General features: G+C 36.4%; 1 protein-coding gene across 1 annotated transcript in view; it reads right to left on the bottom strand.

Annotated features, from left to right (window-relative positions):
- TRDN (triadin) overlaps positions 1–24,945 on the bottom strand; it is a 291,637-nt gene that overhangs the window by 184,493 nt on the left and 82,199 nt on the right. The window contains 1 exon segment of the mRNA XM_078055860.1: positions 10,118–10,199. Coding sequence (XP_077911986.1) covers positions 10,118–10,199 — 82 coding nt within the window.

Below are 24,945 nucleotides of genomic sequence, written 5' to 3'. Positions count from 1 at the left end.
GGTCAATTGTATATCACTGTTATAGCTGTATTCTCTTAGGCAACTTACTTGATTTTTCTGATCTTTTCTAAATCTTAAAATGATGGGAAATCATATTCACTGCTTGGAGTTGTTTTGAGGGTTAAGTAGGATTGTTTAAAAGAAAAGTAGCATAATACTTCCCCATGAGCAGTAGGCTCCTATAATTGTCTCGTCTCCAGACCCCCAATCCTCACCCCTCAGCCATCCATTCTTTCTATGGCTGACACAATAATCTAAAATGCAAATCTGATCATACTCCTCCTTTGCTCAATTGCTTTAGCAGGCTCATGCAGTCCATGAGGGGGTATAAAATCTTTAGCTGTGTATGCAAACCTCTTCAGTATATGACCTGAGGCCTGTATTAAGAAATTATCTAGAGTTTCACATATACTGAATGATATCATTAATGCAGTTACCTTACTATCTTCTGTAGAGACCAATTTAAAAAACCACCATAAAATTTAATGATTTATTATACATATTGCAGAAATTTCATGACTAAAAAATGATAATAATAGCAACTAATGGTTGAGTACATAACTCTGCTAGAAGATGTGCTAAGTTGGGGTGCCTGGGTGGCTCAGTTTGTTAAGCATCTGCCTTTGGCTCAGGTCATGATCTCAGCATCCTGGGATGGAGCCTCTGGTCAGGCTCCCTGCTCTGTGGGGAGAGCTTTTCCCTCTCCTTCTGCTCCTCCCTTTCCCCTCTTGTGCTCTCTCTCAAATACATAAATAAATAAAATCTTTAATAAAAAAAGAAATTCTGCTAAGTCATTATATACATTATTTCATTCAGTTGTGTTAGCAACTTTCTAAATTAAGTAAGTAGTGAAAGTAATTTGGCTTATATATTTTATCGAAATTTATAACTAAAGGTCAATTCCATTAAAAATTGTTGAAAGATATAAGTTTATTTCACCACAAAACAAAGAAAAATATTATATTAGCCTAAAGTTCAATAAAATCTATTGTGTCATAGAGTTAATAGAATAAGAACCGGGGCCAAATTTCTATTTTATTATTTTATGCTCTTTGCTTCTCAGGATATATCTCACTGAAGAGCTAAGGTGATAAAGTTCTTGGTTTAATAGAATTGTAAATAAAACATTACTAGCTGCTGTAGAACATTGTCCTCGGATTCATCCTATGGTGAGAAATAATCTTATAATAAGTTTCTTATAGTGCTCCTTTCTCCTCTACACAAATCCTACCAACTCACTCTTTATGGCCCAATGCAAGTCTTGTGATTTCATTGCATGGCCTTGCCTCACTCATATCTCATCTTCCTCCTAACTTTTACAGCCTTTATGATCTGTACAGCTCAATTTTGTACGTCAGTAAATAATGCTTCATAGTATTATTCACTGCATAGGGGCATGCCTGGTTGCCCCAACAAGTAGACAGCTCTATCCAGACCACAACCATACCGTACATACCTATGGTAGCTATTTAATCACTATGCAAAGCCATGCAGTCTTCTCTTTGCTCTTAAGGCAGTTTATTACCAACCCACCAGCCTGAAAACAATAAACTTGAAATCTCTGGGTGGGAGCAGAAAGGGACTTAAAAGACCATTCAAGTTCTGGTCCCACACTTTGCAGGTGAAGAAATGGAGACCCATCTGTCAAAGATCATACAACTGATTAGTGTCAAAGCTGAGATTAGAAGCTGAGTCCTTGGTCTTCTCTCTAGAGGTCTTTTGCCCAACTGATTAGTGTCAAAGCTGAGATTAGAAGCTGAGTCCTTGGTCTTCCCTCTAGAGTTCTTTTGCCCACATATGGGTGATGGCATTTATGATATTATTTACAACTGCCATACTAAGTACCAGTTGTATATTTATTCAAGAAGATGATAGAGTATACAGTATTTACTCACCTTATATTTGGCTTTATTTGTGCAAATTGTATGTTTATAATGGAATATTAAAAGTAATTTAAGGAGGGTCACCTGGGTGTCATATTTGGTTAAGCGTCTGACTCTTGGTTTCGGCTCAGGTCATGATCTCAGGGTCCAGAGATCGAGCCCCTGTCGGGCTCCCAACTCAGTGGGGAGTCTGGTAGAGATTCTCTCTCCCTTCCCACCTCCCTCTGCCCCTCCCCCACTTGTGCTCGCTCTCTCTCTCAAATAAGTAAATAAAAATCTTCAAAAATAAGTAATTTAAGGAGAAGATATACACTTAGCAAGGGATCACTTAACTTCTTCCGTCCACATATTTGCCACAATAGAAAAGTTGTGGCAATTTTACACTAAATGTCCAGTAATTACATGTGGGTGGAAGTCTTCTATTCTTCAGAGAACAATGACAACAAAAAACATGATATTTTGGGGGGATGTCCATGTTGAGTAGGGGGAAAGAAAAAAATCTTTTCTCATTGTTGATTAAAAAATAATGGGATCATATCTGGTAACTGCTTATACTTAGATTTTATGAAGCAGCTGTTTTTGGTGATGGGGTGAGGATGGACAATGTTACCTGGAGCAATTTGTTTAATCACTGAGGATTCTGTTTGAGAGTAATGAGGGGCTAATCCTTCCTGAGAAATATAGTTCTGATAAACACTGGCTGATAAAGTGGCTCTCACACTAAAAGTAAGAATAACCTGTAATGTTAATATAACAGTTGCCATTTCATTCAGAGGAAGAACTCGGTAGACCTGCTCCTTTAATGAAATAAGTGGTTAACTATAGTGACTCTTTGAACTTGCAGGCTTTTCAGCCCCAGTGGAGCTCCCAGTAGACATGGGAATTCTGTTACAAAATGTAATACCTTTTTGAAAGAACGTGAGAATTAATATTATATTTAAGCTAGTCCCTTTTAAATTATGTCCATAAATAAATGCAAATTGACAATGCCCAAAATGATTACATGAGGTGGTTGTTATATATCTGTTTAATGCAACTGTAGCCAAACATATTCTAAAAAATACAGTAGGAGTAAAGGAAACAAGTGATTGAATAACGCAATTAGTCTTCATACCCAAATATTTAAAGCAATAAAAACTTCATCATGATGTGCAAAGCATGTGATGTGGGGAGAAGAGTGAAACTGAAGGAAGGCAAGATACAGCTTCAAGGCATGAGACAAATAGCCCAAGATAAGAAGCACACCAAGGTTTCCAAGAAGCAGTTGAGTGCTATGAGAAACTCATTTTCTTTGTTTTAAGTGCTATGAATGCACAAAGGAAGCTTTTAAGGGCCTCACAGATGTGAGAGCAGTTTCACTCATAACAAGGTCCATGATTTTTTAAAATCTACTGATAAAATCGTAAATTGTTTCCAATGTCCTGGGAACACACTTAACAATCCAGTCTATACATAAGCTTTACTTTTTGAAAACAAAAAAATGCCAAATACGTTTAAGCTCCTACGTTTTGACCTGTTAAATCTGCATTCCTCAAATCAAAAAGCACACTTTAGTGCCACAAGTAGGTTCCTTTTTTTCATAATGCCATTTTCTTGCAACTTGGCCCTAAGGAATTTCCAGACTAAAATAGTGCATCAAGGGCTGTGCATAATCAGCCTCACTAAAAACAGCTTGATTAATACTAAATATGTCCTAGCTCCTAATCAATTATGTTAATGAAGTCGCAAACAGCGCATCTGCACGTCCTGACAAAGCCCATGATCTCAGCACCTCCTGATAACGCGACTGCTTGGGAAGCTGCTCGGGGCCAGTGTCCGCACTGTGAAAACTCCTTCTCTGGGAGTCAAAAGGAGGTCCTAGCAAAAGCCTTGTAATCCTGCAACGTCGTTATGTTATTCACTTAAACATAGTATTGGGTTCCAGGGTGAAATGTCAAATTAAATCACTCTTTAAATATAACAGTGGAAACCTAGGTGTCCCACTTTACAAATGACACATCCTTTTCCAAGTGACAGACTGAAGGCAAAACATTTGCTACTTGGTGTTTTATGAACCTCTAGTAGGAGATAAACTGAAGTCAAACACTTGAATAATCTATCAAAATCTGCCTCAAACTGGGGAATTGGAGTTACTTGATTTATGTCTATCTTGCAACAACAACAACAGAATTAGAATCCAATGAAACTTAAGGTGACGCTATTATTTATAGTTTCTCCCTTGTCCTGTGAACATTGGGGCAGTGAGAGAGTCACTTGTCAGTCCTGTGTCAAATTATCTCCAGTAACATAAGCTCGTATAGTCCAAATGCCAAATGAAATGTGAGTCTGATGTCTCCCTCTCTCTCTCTCAACTGGATTCTAAAAATTTTTACTTAATAATCTGCTTACTAGCTAGGTAAATGATATATAGTAGTTGCCAGGGATGAGATTACTCCTTTTGTTTTATTGTTTTCAGGATGAGTCAGTTATATTTGAGTCCAGTTAAGACATTTAAACAAACATTGACTCCTATCAATATCAAGCATATATAAAAGATGACGCAAGTTGGGAATTTATGCTGGTGTAAAACCACATATGGATGGACATGCAAAACGCAAATCATTGAGGACTCAAATATTTAAACAACTCTAGTTGTATGAGGTAAACACTTAAGCTGCTTTACTAATAACTAGGCTTAGAGGTTACCAAGTACTCCAGACTGAATTGTGTCTCCTCCAAATCCATATGTTGGACCCCTAACCCCCATATGACTGTATTGGAAATCAGGCCTTTAGGAAGTAATTAAGCTTAAATGAGGTCGTAAGAGCAGAACCCTGATCTCATAGAACTGTGTCATTCTAAGAAGAGGAAGAGCCACCTGCGCTCTCTCTTCACCAGGTGAACATAGCAAGAAGCAGACATCTGCAAGCCAGGAAGGGGGCTCTTTCCAGAACCCAACCGTCGTGGCACTCTGACCTTGGACTGTGAGAAAATAAGTTTCTGTTACTTAAGTCACCCAATCTGTGGTGTTTTTTCCTGGCAGCCCTTGCGACCAAGACATCAAGGGTTGATCAGGAATTTAAGAAATTATTATATCAAGAGGAAACTGTCTTCACATAATTACCACACAGAAACGGCATCTGGAGCCAAGTGAGTGAATGGGTGGAGCAGGTGCATGGAAGTTGATGACGACAATGGCAAGCTCCCCTTATTCAAGATGACCGCACTTAAAATCAGTGAATAAAAGAATCCGTGTGGGCCAAATACAATGTGTCTGTAGCAGTTTTGAATGGGAGGCAAAAGTTTCAAACCTTGGACTAGCACTGGACTGTTCTCCAAATATTCAAGAAGCATTATTGATTTGGAGTCTTGGAGCAAGATTTTACACGTACTTTACATTAAATTGTGATCTCTAATGACCAAATGAATTCCTTTTTTAGATTGATACTGATATAGCACTGACTTATAAATGTAATGGGGTTTTTATTTAAAATTTACAACTACTCATTCATTCCATTTGTGTAGCTGGCCAAATCAAAATATTTTACATACTATACAATAGGTTATTATAATTTGCAAGTATAATGTAACCTTTCCCCCCATTCCCACTGGCATTTCTCTTGCTCTCTTGTAAGCCTTTCTAGAATGCTTAGGTACTTGGCTTGAAAACTATTGTTCCTTCCCAGACAAATAGCAGTCAAAATTTCTCCGTGAGTCGCATTTTATTTTATTTTATTTTATTTTTTAAAGATTTTATTTATTTGATAGAGAGGGACATAGCAAGAGAAGGAACACAAGCAGGGGGAGTGGGAGAGGGAGAAGCAGGCTCTCCGCGGAGCAGGGAGCCCAGTGCGGGGCTCGATCCCAGGACCCTGGGATCATGACCTGAGCCGAAGGCAGATGCTTAACGAACGAGCCACCCAGGTGCCCCTCATGAGTGGCATTTTAGCCATTCTGAAGGATATCTGGCCAATTATAGATCATTCAGGTGACTCATACTAAATTAAAAGCATTTTTAGAAATATTCAGTTGCTCTCCACCTCCTTCTAAATCACCTAGGGATTTGCTACTGAGATGTAGTCCTGGACCAACAGCATTAGCAATCCTTGGGGAGCTTGGTAAAAATGCAGAATCTCAGGCCCCACCCTTGACCTACCGAATCCGAATCTGCATTTTCACAAGATTCCCAGGTGATTTGTGTGCACATTACATTTTGAGAAGCATTGCTAAGGTACTCTATACTGAGATCAGAGCATGATGTTTCTATTGCAGAACTGCATGAAATCTAAAGCAAAAAATTTATGTCTTCATCTTCCAAAACTTGTTGATGTCTCAGAAGGTAGGAAGGTAGTAGGATGAAGGTAGGATCCTCAAACGCTGGTGTCTGCATAGTAATATACTAGAAAGATGCTTGTGCATAGAACCAGAAATTCAGGGCTGAAATCCTAGATCTGATATTTACTAACTTAGCATGAATAAATAAACTCCAAGCCTACCTTTGTTAATCGTTAATAATGTCTACATTACAGGGTTTTGAAATATCAAATGTAAAATGCATATAAGTACAGAAAACACAATATTCTAAATAAATGTGAGTTGAAGAGAGCATAGCTACAGGTGTGCCTTGGTCAGGATCTGGCCAGAAAGTGCATAGAACACGCTGATGACAGAACACGACTTACAGAAAACATCGCCTGACCAGCTACCCAAATTCTTCCCTGGCCATTGACTATGTGAAGCATAAATATATAGCCAAAAGGATCATTGGATTTGTGGTCATTGGATAATGCATCTCTCACCAAGGCATTCAGATTTAATTAATTAATTAATTTAAATTATTAATTATTAAATAAATTATTTATATATTAAAATTAAATAATTAAAATGTATTTATTTATTTAAATTTAATTTACTTAATTTACTTTAATTTAGATAAATTGGAGAAAAGACTATTTGAAACAGGGTACCAAGTTCAGGTGTCTGGTATAAAACAATTGGGTTGGATCTGTAAGTTTTTTTTACACCTGGACATAAACCAAAGGTTCTCAGAATTTACTGTAAACAAGACTCAACTGAGGACCTTGTTAAAATAGAGATTTTTTTTTTCCTTTCTGAATTGCCAGAGAATCTGATTCACAAGATCTAAGATATGGCGGGAATATGAATTTTTAACAAGCTTCACGGTTGATTTTGATGCTGGTGATCTGCAAGTTATTGTTTGTGAAAAGTTGTGTTAAATTAATAAAATGCAAAAGAAGGAGAACTTCCTAAGTTCATCAATATCAAACACAATAATAAAAACTGCAGTCATTATAGTTTTATTCTGTCTTTACAATACCTCTCTGCGATAGGTAATATGAGTATCAGTATTTTACCAATAAAGACGCTGAAACTGTAGTTATCACATTTAAGTTCATCCAGGTAGAAAACGGCAGAACCAGAATTTGGATCCAGGTATGTGTGATTCCAGAGCACAGGCGATAAATCACTATACTGTTTTTAAAGACACAGGGTTCCTACCATCTCTCTAAGTAACAAGAAATGATCAATAATGCCTGGGTCCCCTTTGTAGGAGGGGTTTGGAGGATACATGAAATAAACTGAACTTCTCAGACATTTCCTCCTCATTATTGGAGATTCATTTGGGAATGGATTTTGGGGGATAGAAGATACATAAAGTATCTTCTTTATGTAGGCGAGGACAGGTTACATGAGTATATAATTCCAGATAAAAACCATATAATATTTTCTTGAGTTCCATATGCCAATTTAGAATGGCCTGCTCAGTAATTCTACCTGGATGTCCCATGGGAAACTGTCATGTCCCAGTCTGTCCTGAACCCGTCACCTTCCTGCTTCTCCTCCCCAGGTCCGTTTTATTTCAGTGGTTTCCTGTCTTGGTGAATGGCACCTCTGTCTACCTGGATATCTAATTCAGAAAGCTGGAGTCATTTTTCTCACTTGTTGTATCTCAGCATCTATACTGATCAGATACTTTGACCAACTGATTCCCTTCCCATATATTTTTCTGATCTGCTTTTTTCCATCCATTACACCAATGTTTAGTTCCTGCTTTGCAACTTTTTGGACTATTTTCTCTTCTCAAGTGTCTGTAACCAATCCCTGTCTAGTCCAGCAGGATGGCAGTCAAATTGATCTTTTAAAATGAACATGTCTATCCCATCCATGGGGAATTCCTTGTCTTCTATAGAAAAAATAAAATAAAATCTCTTAGCTGAGGAGGAAATACTTGTGTTTGTATATGCACAGAATCTCTCTGGAAGGAAAAAACATTGGTTTCCTGTAAGGAGAATGGGGTGCACAGGGCCAGGATGGAGATTTTCTACCCTATATCATTTTTGTAACTTTTAAATTTTGAAGCATGTAAATGTGTCAAAAATTTTAAAAGGGAATACAAATTCCTTAGCTGGGTGAAATAGCATGATATCAGAGATTTGCAAAGGAAATAAAAACACAATGAGAAAAAAAGGAGGAGAGAAAGGAAAGAAGAGAAAGGTTGGATAGGCAAGAATAGAAAATGTTGATAAATGTATCTGCAGGCTGAGTGTATTGCAGGTTTACTTTACTATTCAGTGTTCTATAATAAAAATTTAAGGATACAAATAAATCCCAAGCTTAGCCTACAAGGCACGTCACAATCTGTCCTTTGCATGCCTTTCTATGAGCTGTCCCAGACCCTCTCCATGCCTTCTCTTTTCTCTCCTCGCTGCACTACTTATGCTTCTCTGGACCAAATCCCTTTCTTCCTCATCTCCATGCCTTTGCATATGCCAATTCTTTATTGGTAATGTTCTTGCCTTCCTTGCTCATTCTTCCTATTCTTGGGACTTTATCTCCACAGCCACCTCTGCAGAGAAGCCTTTCCTGGGGTCCTCTTCACCTCTTCCAAGAAGAGCTATGCCCTCCTTTCTCTAAGGTTCCACAGTACTCAGCACTGACTTATTTTCTTGGTTCTTACCACATTGTGTAATCAGCATACCTCTTAGAAGCCAGCAACCAGGGCACCTCGTGCAGGCTGTGTGCTTTATAGGGTTCTATGGGCCCTCCTCTGACTGCATCTTGCCCTAGGTCTGTGGGGACAACAGGGTGTGGCCACCTGGGTTTTTTTCTCTCTTACACTCCAGATCCTAGGACCCTGAAAATTTTTCCCCCTGACAGTTCTTTCTCTGCTGCCAGTGACTGCTTGGGCCTCTTGCTGAATGAATCTTCTAGTCTCAGGGGGTGACCAAATTCAACAGGGTAGCTGTTTGTTAAATGGGGTTAGAAGTTGGACAAGCGGGCTGGTGTCCCTTTCAGTGTTTGACAGAGCTGGGAGTGCAAGGGGTGCTGTGAGGGTCTGAAGGAGAGCCCTATCTGTACTCTTGCAAAAAACTAATGGTGTACTTGGCTTTGATCACTTGTGTTTTATATCTGGCTCCTCTTCAATTACTTTTAATTTTATATCTGTAAACTGAGTCTTGGTAAGACAGGAACTATTTTCTATTACTCTCTGAATCCCCAGTACTTTGGGCAATACCTGATGTGATCCCATAGTTGGGATTTAATAAATCATAGTTGAATGAATAAGTGAAGACAAATGATTTTGAATTTCTAGCAAAATTAATTATGATGACATTTCCCTCTTCTAATTGTGCCAATCCTGAAACATTGTATTTTGAAGAACTAATTATTAGGGGTAGTATTAGCTACTAATTTTATAAAGCACTTGTAAACTGGTATACACACACACACACACACCCCATTTTATCCTCACACTAACTCTATGAGATGAGTACTATTCTTGACCCATCTTATAGGTAACAAAAGTCATGAAGAGTGAATTTAAGTAACTTCCAAAAATTTACTCAAATGGTAAGAGATGAAACTCAGATTCAAACCCATAAATTCTAGCACCAGAGTCTTAAGACAGTAAATTGGTCAATTTGTGGTAAAACTTTAAGAATTGCAAGGCACATCCATGTCCATTTGTCCCTGTAATTTCTGCCTTAATTTCCAGGGTATGAAGCTGGTCATCCATCTGGAAGCTGATAGTTACCAATATAAAATCTTAAGAGGAAATTTGGTTTTCCAAAAAGCAGCAAGTTGTAATTTTAGGACAAGTAACCTACAACTTAGACATACTAAAACTACTTGAGAAAATATGGATTTTGCTGTTTCTGCTGTTACTATTTTGTTTTATTTCTCTACATTCTATTTTATCTACGATAGAGAAGACCTTAGGAAAAATAAAATACTTGCCTTCTAGAGGAGGTGATGCCGGAGTGGGTCTGGAAGCTTGTTCTGTTGGTAATGCAGGTGGTAAGGCTGGGCTTTGTCCTGTGCACACAATGTAGGAGTAGGCATTGAAAAAGAAAAGTATTAACAAATTTAATATCCATGACTAAAATAGCTAGATCTGTCCCCAACATGCATAATTCATAATCCAAAGTATAAATTCATATTATTATGCAATAAGAAAAGTGTTATTAGGTGAGATCTCTAAGTGGATACATACACAGGCTCCGTTATCTTCAGAGCCATTTCTGAATATATTACTTTTCATAGATGTATATACAATGTTAAATATATCTACTGGACTTCATTAATGAAAAATCTACATGCAATCAAATAAAGCAATTTATTTTCAAAATGCACTTTAAATTATGGAAACTAAAATCACAGAAGCTGAGAGGAATCCTAATATAGAGAAAAACCACCATTTTTTTTCATTTAACTAAAAATTCTCAAATGATATAATAGGGCAATAAAAGAAGGTTAAAATTCATGGGCCTTTTGATATTGAACAGGTACATTTTCTCCCGCCAAAATAAATGACCTGCAGTTAAGTAAATAATGGGCCAAAGGGAAAATATATTCAGTTTTATAGAGTCTTGAAAGGCTCCCTCAAATCTCGGGGCTTATTATGAACTGTATAAAAACCCACAATTGTTTCTGAGTGCTTCCTTATCCCAAGCGATTTCTTTAATTAACCAAAACCATCCAGGCCATGAACTGTAAACATTAACTAACATATGATCCCATATGAAATGCTTGCAAAATGTTTTATCATTAATTTTCATTCCACAAATTTCTGCTGTGTGTTTCTTTTAAATCCAGGAACTGAGGTGGGCTTATGCATCTTCGAAAATCTCACTGACAACTAGATATTATCAAATGTCAGCAGACCTCCCTGCTTACCGGAAGTTTTCCTTTTTTAGAATTTGTCAAAATTAGTTTGCTCTGGTGAGTTGTGCAGTAGCAAGCAGAGCAATTGGAGTGGCGTACACACCAGCCTCTGTGGGGGTAAGAAGGGCAACAGCCCAGGCCCTCGTGCCAAAGAGAGGCGAGTCTCCACTCATTAGCGGATTTCCTCATAGTTAGACCCGTCCAGGTGGGTTGTTGAGCATGTTCAAGTATGCATAAAAGCGCCTTGTTTCATAACATGCAGGCCATATACCTAGAAAAGTATCGACCCATATTATCATCCATTTTTTTTCCTCCTGAGAGCAAAGATTTGATAGAAACATATTGCAAGATGCAAGTTCCTCTTTCAGTGTACAAAGAAAAGGTGAGGCTGGACACTCTAAAAAAAAGTTTGATCTCCATGATTTTTCCCTAGCTAACATTTATATACTGCTTACTCTACGCCTAGAATAATCCCAATCGGTTTTGATATATTAAGTTATTTAACCTTCACAAGATCCTTAGGATGTGGGTGTATTTTCACTTTACAGATTGAAAACTAAAGTGAACAGGTTTTCAGCCCATTTAGCAGCTAAGAAATGGAGCTGAATTTCCATGGAGGCTCCAGATTTGAGGTGCTTAAAGCCTCCTTCAGACTGCCTAGGGCGAGAAAAGGCTCATCTTTTATAAGGAAGTCCATGAGTGCAGGTGGGACAGACGCATGAAGCTCCCACCCTGAGTCTCCACCTTCTTTGTGAGTCAAAGGGATATATGCGTGTAAATATCCTTTCCCAAGTCTTGCCTGAGAGCTGTTCTTGAAAAACTATTTCTAAGGTAGGTTGATATTTTGCAACTCTTAAATCTAGGGATAATCTAGATTTAGGAAGGAGTTAACTAAATGATTAAAGCTTAAAATACAAGTGGCCATGAATATAAATCAATTGTTTCCAAATACCGAGGCTTTCAAAAATATCTTCATAGGATGGTTCCTGTTCAATCTAAACCGCTTTTTCCCTGTCATATACTTTCCTGAACAGTGATGATGTAAAATCACAATCCTTTATAGTCTTGATAAGCTTTTTAGAAATGTATTTCAAAAGGAAATTCTTTCCAGGGGAATTATTCATACTTTATAACTCTAAAATATTTTTAGATTTTCTTGGAAGAACTATAAAGCCATTATTTTATTTTAAAAACATTTTAGTGAGCACTTCTTATGTGCCAATACCAAAAACATTAAACTCCAGCCATGCCTTCAAGAGGTTTCCAATATACTGACTAAAACAGACTTAGATCATTATAATAGATTGCTCTACTACAGTGTGATGATGGGAAATAATATATACAGAGGGGATGTTGCAGAAAGACCCCTGGAGGAGATCAACTGTAACCTGCATTTAAAGACCTGAAACTCGGGGCGCCTGGGTGGCTCAGTTGGTTAAGCAACTGCCTTTGGCTCAGGTCATGATCCTGGAGTCCCAGGATCGAGTCCCACATCGGGCTCCCTGCTCAGCGGGGGGTCTGCTTCTCCCTCTGACCTTCCCCTCTCATGCTCTCTGTCTCCCATTCTCTCTCTCAGATAAATAAATAAAATCTTTAAAAAAAATAAATAAATAAAGACCTGAAACGAGTTTGCTGGGTAAAGAAATAAGGAGAGGAAGTGTTTGCTTACAGAGAGAATCTGGTGAAAACAAGGCACGGATGCCAAAATATGGAGGACTCCTAAAACAAACAATCTGGTGCTTTCTGCAGCAGAAAGTATAATATCCAGTTTATAATAGAAATTCTCTATGGCTGTAATCAACTATATTATGCTCCCTACAATGGCTGACTGTATCGTTGTGAGGCAATGGACACAGCGGGGAAGTAGGATCAAAGAAAAAGAGAAAGAAAAAACCAGAAGTCTTCTTGCCTCCATAGTGACAGCTGTAAGTCACCCTGGCAGGGGAATCATTAGCTCAGAACAAATTTCTGTTGTGGTAGGGAGCACCAAAACAAACCAGATACGTCATCCTTGAGCACGACGCATGACTTAAAGAAGAGTCTTTTATGTTCAAATAATGTCAGGGAATATTGTCAAAATCAGAGACCATCTTATATATGAATAAATATATAATAAATTATGCTAATATAATGTTATACTAATAATAGAACTTAATAGCAAAGAGTTGTTTAGTATAAAGACTATATGTTTAAAGTCAAATGGTGAGAGTTTGTGTATGTGAGAGTTTCAGCTTTATCACTTACAGTCTGGGTAAACTTGAAAATCTCATGGAGAATCCAAGCCTCAGTTTAGGGCCTTTATAAAATGAGGAGAGTTTTTCGTGCTGTTATGGGGATTAAGTGATGCAGCATCTCACACATAGTAAATACTCAAAATACTAATTGTTAATAATGAATTTATAATTTATATCCCATCTAATTACACAAGAGGCCTTGAAACAGACTTTGAAGTACATAAACAAAGACATAACAACAGATAAAATTAAACATGACTGAAATAGCAGAACTCATTTACAGGAAAGAAGCTTATAATTTTATTAGGCATACATTCCTTTGGAATTCCTGAGGACTGTTACTCTCCAAAAGAACGATTTAGGTTGTTGAAATTTACGTTGGAACTCTAAAGGTGCCCTTCATTTTATAAGCTATTACCTGAAAATCCCTCTGACATTCGAACATAGTGAATTGGCTTTATTTTTGTTTCTTGAGTGATTTGGGCTGGCTTATTTCCATAATACCTGAATGGCATGTTTGTAAGCTGCCAATATTTTATTGTTCTGAGTTTTTTCTCACACAAGTCAATTTGATTGTTTTTGGTTTAGTCAAATTCCACTGGGGATAGTAGGCAGTGTGCATTCCTTCTAATGATCTAAGTCACCAATGTTTTCTTTACACTGCTAGAAATGTTGAATGGAATTACTCAGAATCTCAAGTCAAGTAGGAGGCTAGGAACTGAATTCAGATAACATGAGGTAAAAAACAACTCACTATACTAAAATTTAATTCATCTGATTTCTTTATCAAAGGATATTCCCTGCAACATTTCTATACAACTAAAGCCTACCCCCTAAATCTTGAAACAAATGTCGAGGAGATATTTTTCTCTAATGCCTGATAGATATTTAATTCCTTAGGCCACTATTGCATTCTCCTGGAGGTACTGAGTATATCCAGAAGATCATAAACTCTTTGGAAGGCCTGCCAACAATGAATGGTGATAGATTCTGGGATAGAGAAGGTGTCATTTTAGTAAGTGACCATTGAGTTAAAACTCACTTACATTTTAAAAAAATACAATGTATAAGATAATTACAGATTCCTATTTGTTCTTTCAGTTTCATAAAAATCAGCTGTAAATCTCTGACTAACAGTGAAGTGTGGAGTTCTGAATTTAGTAAAAAAATGATGGTTAAGTTTGCTAAAGCAATAACATTAGTTGTATGCATTGCACAAGGTTCCTAGACTGAGTATTTTTATAACATGTGGAATAACATTTTTAAAATTTGGAATTGAACAAATAGTAAAATTAAATATGGTTTTATATCTTAGGCTGAGATATGTGATTGTGCTAGTGTCCTTTATTAAAATAGGGACATTTTGATCTCCAAGTCTCCTTACTGAGTGTCTTTCCCTTGCCATGTAGTTTTGGGAGGGGATCAGAAGGATTTGAGGTGTCAACCATTCCTCCCTTTCCTACCCCATCTATTAAAACAAAAATTTTAGACCCTTCATACAGTAATCCCGGGTTTATGAATTTGCCCATGGAATGAGGACCTCATCAGTAAGGAACCACCTGAAGAAGTTCAGGAGTTCATATGAGGTGGGTAGATCAAGGAGGTGTTTACTCCAATATAAGCATCTTTATACCTGCCGCTCATGAATTGCTAAATCCTACACAGCTACTTTGCATCCCTTGTACATGGTCTTGTGGAGGGGGTACTCAGTAAACAGGCTTTATCACTTAACTTGGTCTCAGTTGTTTCAAGGATTTAGAGAACAATAATCTCTGCTCCAGCTGGGTTTTTGTGAGTGTTCATGGGCATCATAGTGCAAACGAAATCACTGGGGAAGCACAATGAAGACAGAGAAAGACCATGTTGTTAAGGAGCCTATGTTAGAGATGGAGGGAGACAGGTGATAAACAAGCAAGACAGATAAATTTCCGATCTCAGGAATGTAGGGACATCAAAACGGAGTGGTGAGGCCGACAATGCCTTGGAGAAAGAGATCATGCTAAATTGGACAGAAAAGGAAGAGTAGGGCCACTGTGAAACAGGATTTCACTAACCTATGAAGCTTTGTGCAGATTAGAAAAATGCATCCTTTCTGAGTGTGTGTGGTCCATCACAGCAAGGTTTGGCCAGGAAAACCTGCTTAGTGCAAAATTAAGAGGCAGTTGCAGCTCCAGTCCAGGGCATGCTGTCTTGGGGTGGGGGAATCAGAATGGAGGTCTATGTGTAAGGACACAAACTGCACAAATGCATAATATAGGAAGTGGCCCTGCCTCCAAGGAGAGCACACTCCAATTCTGACTTGAATACAACGGAGCAAACCTCAGGAAGATCTCTGATAAAAGGATTCTTGACATGGTAAAGCAAGACAAAAAGCCTAAGCTAGGGACCAGTCTGGCTTGCTTAAAGGTCATTGGTGATGGAGAACAGAGACAAGCTCATATCAGAGTCTTCTAGGCTGTTCCGGTGAGTTTGGATTTGTCCTAAGGGCAATGGTAAGCTTTTGTAGGGTTTTAGCACAGCATGTAGGTTTTTAAAACCTTCCTGGCTGCTGTGTGAACAAAACAATGCACAGAAAAGGGTATGACAGGCAGCAAGAGATCAGGTGGAGACTATTGAAATAACGCAGGTGAAGAAGTGACGTGGGCTTGGATTAGGTGGGTTGAGGTTCTTTCATTCATGCAACAAGTATTTTTTGAATGCCTGCTGAGTACCAGGCACTTTCCTTGGATATGGAGTTATAGCAGTGAACAATAGAGACAAAATCACCCATTTCGTGGGGCTGAGATTCTAATGGACAAAAAATAGCAAATAAGTAAGATGGAAATAAGTATCCTATCAAAAAAATATCAAGAAAGAGTAATAAGGAATGCTATTCAGAGTAATGGGTGGTGTTTTTGAATATAGGATCAATGAAAAACACAGAAGCTGTAGGTAAGTGGAAGGATTCAGAGTACATTTTGACATAAACCCAATAGGACTATTAAATGAATTTAATGTAGGAAGTGAGGGAAAGAAATCATTTCACTTGAGCTTCTGGGAACAAATAAGAACACCCAGATAAGGGCAAGGAATTTTCCATTTACCCAGTTGGGTGCTGTTTATGGACTAACTGCTTAGTCATTGTTGTCACTTGGATTATATAGTTTTCAATTTTGCCAGAGGTCTTGTGTAGAGGACACTGAAGTAGAAGCCGTAGTTACTTTATTGGGTTATTCTGATAATATATCTCATTGGTAATTAATTTTCAAGTTTTTTTTTTATGATTTTAGAAAAGTTTTAAGCAAATGGATTATTTAGTATAAATTGGCTACACAACCCTACTATAAGGGTTTTAAAACACCAAAAGCTTCAACTTTTTAGATCAAAGAACCTCCTCCAGGCCAAAATGTTTCTACGGGAAAGATTTCTTTGCATCCTGATAGAAAGCTTCCCTAATATTTCCATGTGTTATATATTTGCATATTCACTTTGATGGAAAGCATGGAATAGTAGCCAAATGCATATTTCATACAGTCTTTTGATTAAAAATGATAAAGGTAACATTAGTGTTTTTTTCTCTACCTCTCCAATTTATGAAGTAGAAATAATTTTTCATGGAACAGTCAACTAATAAAAGGAAATAAGATTGATTCAAGATCATATCATTGTTCTCTTTATCCTTATACCTTGATTATGATAGAATACCTGATGTTTGGGACCTAACAAAAACAGAGGCATAGGATAATGATCATAGAATTTTGGGGTGTAGGAGACACCTTTGAAATGAACTATTCCAACACCCTGATTTTTTAGATGAAAAAAAAAATGGTCCCTGGAAGGATAAATAGCTTAACAAAATCATGCATTGAGAGCAGCTCCAATTTAAGATTAAGGTTTTTTTCCACACCATTTTATTTTTCTATTTATTTAATATCCATTCAGAAGGCCAAGCTAAATGTCGATTATTTTATCTATTATCATCAATGGATCATAACCCTTGAAAGATCTGTAAGTATTTACTTCACGCTATAAAGAGTTTTATAGTTTTCTTCAGTGGTTGTACTTTGTTTAACCTTAATTACAGATGCTGAATTGACCTCAGGGGCCCATCAAAAAGGCTCACTACTTAAATCAATCTTTTTGTTACCTGACCTCATTTCCACAAGTCTAGATAGACTTTCAAGTAAGAGGCTTTCAAAATTTTCAGAATTATTGTTTCTTCACTTTTCTTAGTTTCTTCTAGTTATCCAAACCATATGTCTTTGAAACCCACAGCAAATCATATTTGCACACAAAGTCAACCAAGGGACAGAGAGTAAAGACGGAAGAAGGAGACAAATAGGTAAAACGAATTACACGTTTTTCTTTTAGTGCAAAGTCAAAGCTGGGAAGGAAAGAGATTAATGAGGCAAGTTAGATGGACTGCAGTCTCAATTAAAAGAAATAAAAATAAAATCTTAGAATGCACTCATGCACTTAGAAATGCAAATATCCTACTTGCTATCTAATCACATATCTCTGGGATTGTAAATTCTCACTGATGAAACTTCCTAGAACTGGGCTTATTCTAGTGATTCCTCATAACTTGGCCATTTTATCACCTCCTTGATTCTCTTCCATACACGCCCCTCACAGCTCCACATGTTCCCAGAGCAGCCAGGAGGCACTTTATCTTCTGATCCTCAATGTTTATTGTTTGTTTATTTACAAGGTTTGGCTTTTCTTCCTCCCCATCCCTCCAACCCCCCATTTTTTTTTTCTAATCTTCACTAGACTATGAGCAACTTAAGAACAGAATCTGGAATAGCAATATATACTTGGGAAAGGAAAATGAATAATTAAAGGAGAAAATGAATGATTAACTGAATAAGTGAATCAGTAAATGTTGCTAAATGCTACTCAGTCACACTGTTTCTAGAACGTTTGCATATGAACAGACTGAACTATAGTTTTGTTAGTTCTTGATTGAGTACAAAATACTTCCAACAAAATAACGAAATTTTATTTAATTATTTATTTATTTATTCATTCATTTTAAAATCATTTATAGTTCCAGACCAAAGCATTTTCTTCTGTGAGAATCTTTACCTATTTATGAATGGAACAACAATCTTTCCATGAAAGTGAAACATTAATGTGTTTAACCATGGCTAGTGGGAAAAAAATGAACTAAAGCCCAAAGATGAGGAGAAGTAGCTTCATTATGAGGTAGTTCAATCAAGATATAATACTTGCAATATATTCTGAATACCTACAGGTCCTCTCAAGTGAAAAGAAGACTATATAAATTATCCACTGAGGTATTTTTCAACCCAAATAATTCTGCCCCTATAGATGTAACTTGAATGGTTTCAGTGCCAAACATTGAAATACAAAGAAGTTGAACAACTTGTTAAATTCACCCAAGTGACTTATAAATAGGACGCATGTATGCAGATTGTCGATGCTGATCTTTGCCAGCAGCATGCTGTCTTTGTGTTTTGCATTTATTTTAGAAATAGTATAAAGAGACAAGGAATGAACAAAATATATAACAACATTTAGAATAATAGTAAGTGCTAAACAATTTCAATTAATTACAAGAAATTATTATGTTGTTATATTATGCTTTAGAATTCTATAGTCAATGATATCATTTTATAATAATTAAAAAAACAGATCTTAAATGCAGTGCTCTGTATTATAATAAAATGATATTATTAATGAACATTTTAAATCTTGTTCCATTTGAAGACGACTTAAAGTACAAATAATGCATGTTTTTGACCATTGGTTATGTTAATTCAATATTCAATGTTATAATGAACTGAAGTTAGGTCTCTGAGATGTTGTTGTCCAATGTCAAAAATATCTAACATTCTTTACCAAAATGGAGATGCCTACTTTCTAAAGTGTTGAGTAGTTGGAGAAGCTATAGAATAAAAATGGCTCATCTTACTAAAATCAACTTTTCACAGTATTATTTATAATAGCCAACATATGAAAACCGCCCAACTATCCATCAACAAATGAATGAATAAAGAAAATGTGATATATGTATATACTGGAATTGGAATCTATTTATCTGTCTATCGATCTATCATCTATAGAAATAGAATGGAATATTATTCAGTAATAAAAAGAAAAAATTCTGCCATTTGCAAAAATATGGACTGACCTAGAGGGTATCATGTTAAGTGGAATAAGCCAGACAGAGAAAGACAAACACCATATGATCTCACGTGTGGAATCTAACATTATAGAATTTATAGATACAGAGAACAAATTGGTGATTGCCAGAGGTGGAGGAGGTGAAGGGTGGGTGAAATGAGTGAAGATAGCCTAAAGGTACAAGCTTCCAATAAAAGATAAATTTAAGTCCCGGGAATGTAATGTACAGTATGGTGACTATAGTATTGCTTATAAATTGCTAAGAGATTAGATCTTAAGGGTTTTCATCATAAGAAAAAGAATTGTAACTATGTGAAAAAATTTATGTTAACTTATTGTGGTAATCATTTCACAATATATACATATAGCAAATCATCATGTTGTATACTTAAAATTAATATAATATGTCAATTATCTCAGTAAAACTGAAAAAAAATGAAGGGATCTAAATAAACTATATGCTTTAGTTAATTTAAAAAAAAGAAATCAACTTTTTTCCATGGCAAATATTTAAAATGTTGTATTTGTGTGTGAATTTTAACTACATAATTGAGTAGAACTAAAAATACAGTTTTCAAGATAAATCACAAAATCTCAATAAAATTTTGAGTTAAAATCAAATTGAGTTAAAACCTTGAGTTTCATTTATATCCCTAGGCATGCCCTTCCTCCCTCACACATTAGCATACCGACTAACAAATAATGGGCTATTATTCCTTTAATTTAATTGGCCATTGTTAATACAAAAGAATCGGTTCTAATAAGGTTGTTGTTTACCAACCAGGTAATTATAACATAGCCTATATCTAAATATGAGTACCTTTAATGTGTCAGAGCTCTCAAGTCAAAATGTAAATAGTTCAGGCTTTATATTCAGTATTACTTTTCAGAGATCCAGCACACTTTAGAGATTCCCTCAAAGATGGAAAATCAAGTCACACCGAATTGTTGATCATTGGGAATATGAGTAACCAGAAAGGTGAGGCAATAAGAGAAAAGATGGCTCCCAAAACAAAATCATTACATTTACAGATCATATTAAAATAATTTACAAGTAGAATAACAAATTCACTTCTTAAGAGATAGGAGGCTTGACATTTTTGTCAACCATCTAAATAAGAAGAACAAATAATGGCTCCTTCCCTCTCCTGTCTTTTCTGGTTGTTGGATTTTAGGATCTACCAAAGATGTTCCTGACAAAGAGTGGCTGGCACAGCGGATTGCTAAATCAATGCCTAAACTGCTCGAATCTGTTCTTTTCATTCGCAGTAACTTCAGGACCCACCAACAGCCTTAGAGATAAATTTATTCTATGCTCTCCTCCATCTCAATTTGCTGTCACTCTAACCATTAGGAATAAAATATACTTCAAAATCTAATCGAGGAGCTGTGTGATATTTTATAAGGCCTATGGTCAGCTTAAGAATCCCAGGAAATTTAAAAGTAAACCATATCCAAGATTCCTTCAGTAATTTTGGTGACAAGCCATTTGTGCTCTTGGGTAGGAAGTCACGGTCCCCTCTGCTTGGGGTTTCTATACCAGATTCCTTTCACTGACCAACCAACAAAGACATTTGAAAGTTATCAGCAGATCGCCTGCTTTCTTTGGTAGTTGTACTGACATTTAGGAGAGCACGTCAAATTTGCATTATATGAGAAATGGAGATTGTGAGTTTTTCTTAAATTATAACACTTAGAAAACAGAGTGAAGAAAAAAAAGAAGACCTAAGAGGCAGTGACCCCCCGCTTTTTAAAATATATTTATAATTCTCCCTGTTGCTGGACACAATATCCAGACATCCAAGCAAATTCTGAAATTTCCTCTTGGTTCAATTCCCTAATCTATGAAATAGGAAAATTGTAACCCAGCTCCTAGGTTTTGATAATAACCCAATGAGATGATCCATGTCCAGACTTTAGCACAGCCCCTGGCCTGACATACCATTAGGATTTGATAAGTGGTAAATCTTTCCATTGTCTTCATCAACCTTGTCATCATCATCATCTCTGATCATCTTCAAAAATCCTTAAAGGGTAGGTAGCTGCAGGAAAGTATGTGTATGACTGAGCTTTCCTTCGGCTCTAGGTACGCCATGTTAACCAAGGCTCTTTGTGACTTTCCTTTCTCCTTATCCTCAAATGCAGAGAGATACTTTTTTTTTTTTTTTTTTTTTAATTTTTTTATTGTTATGTTAATCCCCATACATTACATCATTAGTTTTAGATTTAGTGTTCCATGATTCATTGTTTGTGCATAACACCCAGTGCTCCATGCAGAACGTGCCCTCCTCAATACCCATCACCAGGCTAACCCATCCTCCCAACCCCCTCCCCTCTAGAACCCTCAGTTTGTTTTTCAGAGTCCATCGTCTCTCATGGTTCTTCTCCCCCTCCGATTTCCCCCCCTTCATTCTTCCCCTCCTGCTACATGGAATTCTACCAAACATTTCAAGAAGAATTAATACCTATCCTTCTGAAACTGTTCCAAAAAACAGAGAGATACTTTTTTAAGCTATTGCATGGCATTTGAAAAAAACAGTGTTGCTTTTCTTTCATACAGGGATCTCATTCATATAAAATAAAATCAATTTGGCACTTTTCAACCACCCTGTTTAGCTATTTCCACACCACACAGGACTTGGCAAAGGGAAGGGATGTTGCAACTGTCCTATCCTTTGTCTCCACCTGTGGGAAAATTTCTTTCTTCTCTTTTTTTTTTTTTTTTTGTTAATTGTCTCTGACACATGCAAATATTCCATGTTCACAAGCAATTCGAAGAGATATGAAAAGCCTAAGGACAAATCATAGAGCCAATTAAAAAGAGACCTTCTGGTTTTGGAATTTATCTCAGAAGGAGACAAAGGATTTATCGTTTTGTTTTAGCAGAGAATTCTCTACTGGGTGCTTTAGAAAAGATGATAAAACCCCACACTTTTTCAACTACAGGCATATAACATAAACTTAAGTATTTCGACACTTGCACTTGATAGATTAAGGATAAATGGTAACATGTTAATAATTACCATTTAATAGGCTTAACACCACAATTAAATTCACAAATATATTCTCCCTTGAATGACACATTTGGAAGTCATCCAACTTCTCTTCCTGTTTTAAATTGTGTATAATTGATACTATTTTGTCATTTAAAACAATATGCACTGCTTATCCAGTGTCTGCCAGGAGGCTATTTATAATTATACAAAAAAATAATATTCTTCTGGGAGAAAATCATCATTAATATAACCCCATCATGAATAATGGGAAATGGAAACCATTTATATCTTATGCAACTGTTTTATAAAAGAGTATTAAATCATCAGGTTGTTTTTTACATGATGTTTCAATATGACAATATTGATCCTTTCTCTATATCTATTTTCTCTCATTTTCTGTAAGAGATTCTAATTGTTACAAACAAGTCTTAGCCACTAAACACACACTCATTACCTAAACACTGTGGATGGTTACAATAGAAAGTGATTTGTAGGTGACAGTTTTTCTTTCAGGAAAGTTCCATGTCAAATACGAAGCAGAAATATTGAATAAGATAGAGTAGTGGGGATTTAAGAGATGTAATATAAATAAGTTTGAATGACAAAGGATAGACACTAAAGTATAATGAGGTCTAATTTGAAAGGATGCACAGCGATGTAGATGCCATCCATATGATGAGATATTACTTTGTTCAGTTTTTACCCTGTATTGATTTCTTACTTGGTATTGTTAATAAAGAGTACATGTAATTTTATGACTATTCTACCCCTCTTAGAGTGAAAAACTTTACTACCTAAATAAAAATAAGTAATAAACTCATTATAAACAATTAATAATAATAATCACAATGAGGCTGAAGGTAAGCACTGAACAAATACCAGGACTACACCTTTAGGAAACCTCTCCTAACCTCTGTGCCCCTCTCATCTTTAGACACTTATAGTGAGTATAATCTGCAGATATGATTTAGTACTTAATTAGTATCTTCTCCCATTTTTCTCCCCTAGCTGCTTTATACTGTTCTTTGCTTTCCTTGTAATAATCTGACTAGATTGTTATCTGCTTTGAGACTCATGTTACGACCACTAGTATTGATTTAGTAACTATTTACTAAAACCACAGAATTAGTAACTATTTATTTAAAACCAGGGATGTAGTAAATATTGAGAGATTGATTAATAGAATGACTTTGAGCATATCAACTGGGATATTGATGAGTATATAAATAGGCAAAATATATTATTTTCAAATGTGGTTTAGTTATTACTACTATGTGGTAAGAACAGTACTATTTTGTCTTAACATAGACTATTTTAGAAAACCTGAACGTAAAATATACTAGAGACTAGAAGGGCTGTCATAGAACTGATCCGAAAATGCTGAGCAACTGTTGAACATCAAAACGTTGAAATTGGTAACATTAATGTGAATATTGCAAAATTCATCATTGTTTTCATCTTGCACAAACATCTTGGTACAGAAAAAAAAGCTATGGATGAGGAATATTTGTTCATCATCTAGGTCCCTCTGAAAGCAGTTATATCAAACTTTGTAGTTCACAATTAGTTATATCAAAATAGGTATGGGGCATACTTATTATTTCCATGTTTAAATTAAGGCCGGCTTTAGAAAAGTGTTAAGAACTACATATTTGGGGAGCCTGGGTGGCTCAGTCGGTTAAGCGGCTGCCTTCAGCTCAGGTCATGATCCCAGGGTCCTGGGATCGAGTCCCGCATCAGGCTCCCTACTCAAGCGGGAAGCCTGCTTCTCCCTCTCCCACTCCCCCCCTACGTTTGTTCCCTCTCTTGCTGTCTCTCTCTCTGTCAAATAAATAAATAAAATCTTTTAAAAAAATGAACTACATATTCATTTGAATGGTTAGAAAGTCACATATTCTCCATTCTTTGTGTACTGGGCCACCCAAGTGAACCTTAGAGAGCAGGAGGGGAATATATTCACATAATTACTGAAATGTTTTTTTAATCTGCACTCTTGCCTATGAACTGACAGATAAGATTATTACAAGACATGACACATTAATAAATAACACCTAATTAGTTTGATAATTCTTTGATTAAGCCTTAATTTTCCTTGCTTTTCATGCAGCAATTCAAATGACTCTGTATTATTTGTTCCTTTTTCAGACTATTTTAGAACATGCTTTGAATAGTCTCAGTAGGTTACCTGAGGAGGGATTTATTTTTGTCTGACAGCCAAGTCCATGCCGTTAACAGTGACAAGGCAAGACCAAAATGATACTTGAATCAAAGTTCCCTCACAGCAAAGATACTCCCCTAAAATCTAGCCCCGCATTCAAAAGAGTAGGAAAAATGTGAGACATGAGAATGTGAGAAAAACGAAACAGGTCTTCATTTTCTTCTCTTTAAATGGACACAGAGGTGAAGTCCTATAACTTGGTATTAGGAGGACAGCCGTCTTTTCATTTACTAGCTTTCTCCCAAAGCCTCCAGCCCCTTTATGCCAATGAAGCGGCCTGAGACAGAGCACAGCAGCATTAAAGGCATCACAGCCACTCA

The sequence above is a fragment of the Halichoerus grypus genome, chromosome 9, assembly GCF_964656455.1.
Source record: "Halichoerus grypus chromosome 9, mHalGry1.hap1.1, whole genome shotgun sequence".
NCBI lineage: Eukaryota > Metazoa > Chordata > Mammalia > Carnivora > Phocidae > Halichoerus > Halichoerus grypus.
This window is presented reverse-complemented; position numbering and strand designations above follow the sequence as displayed.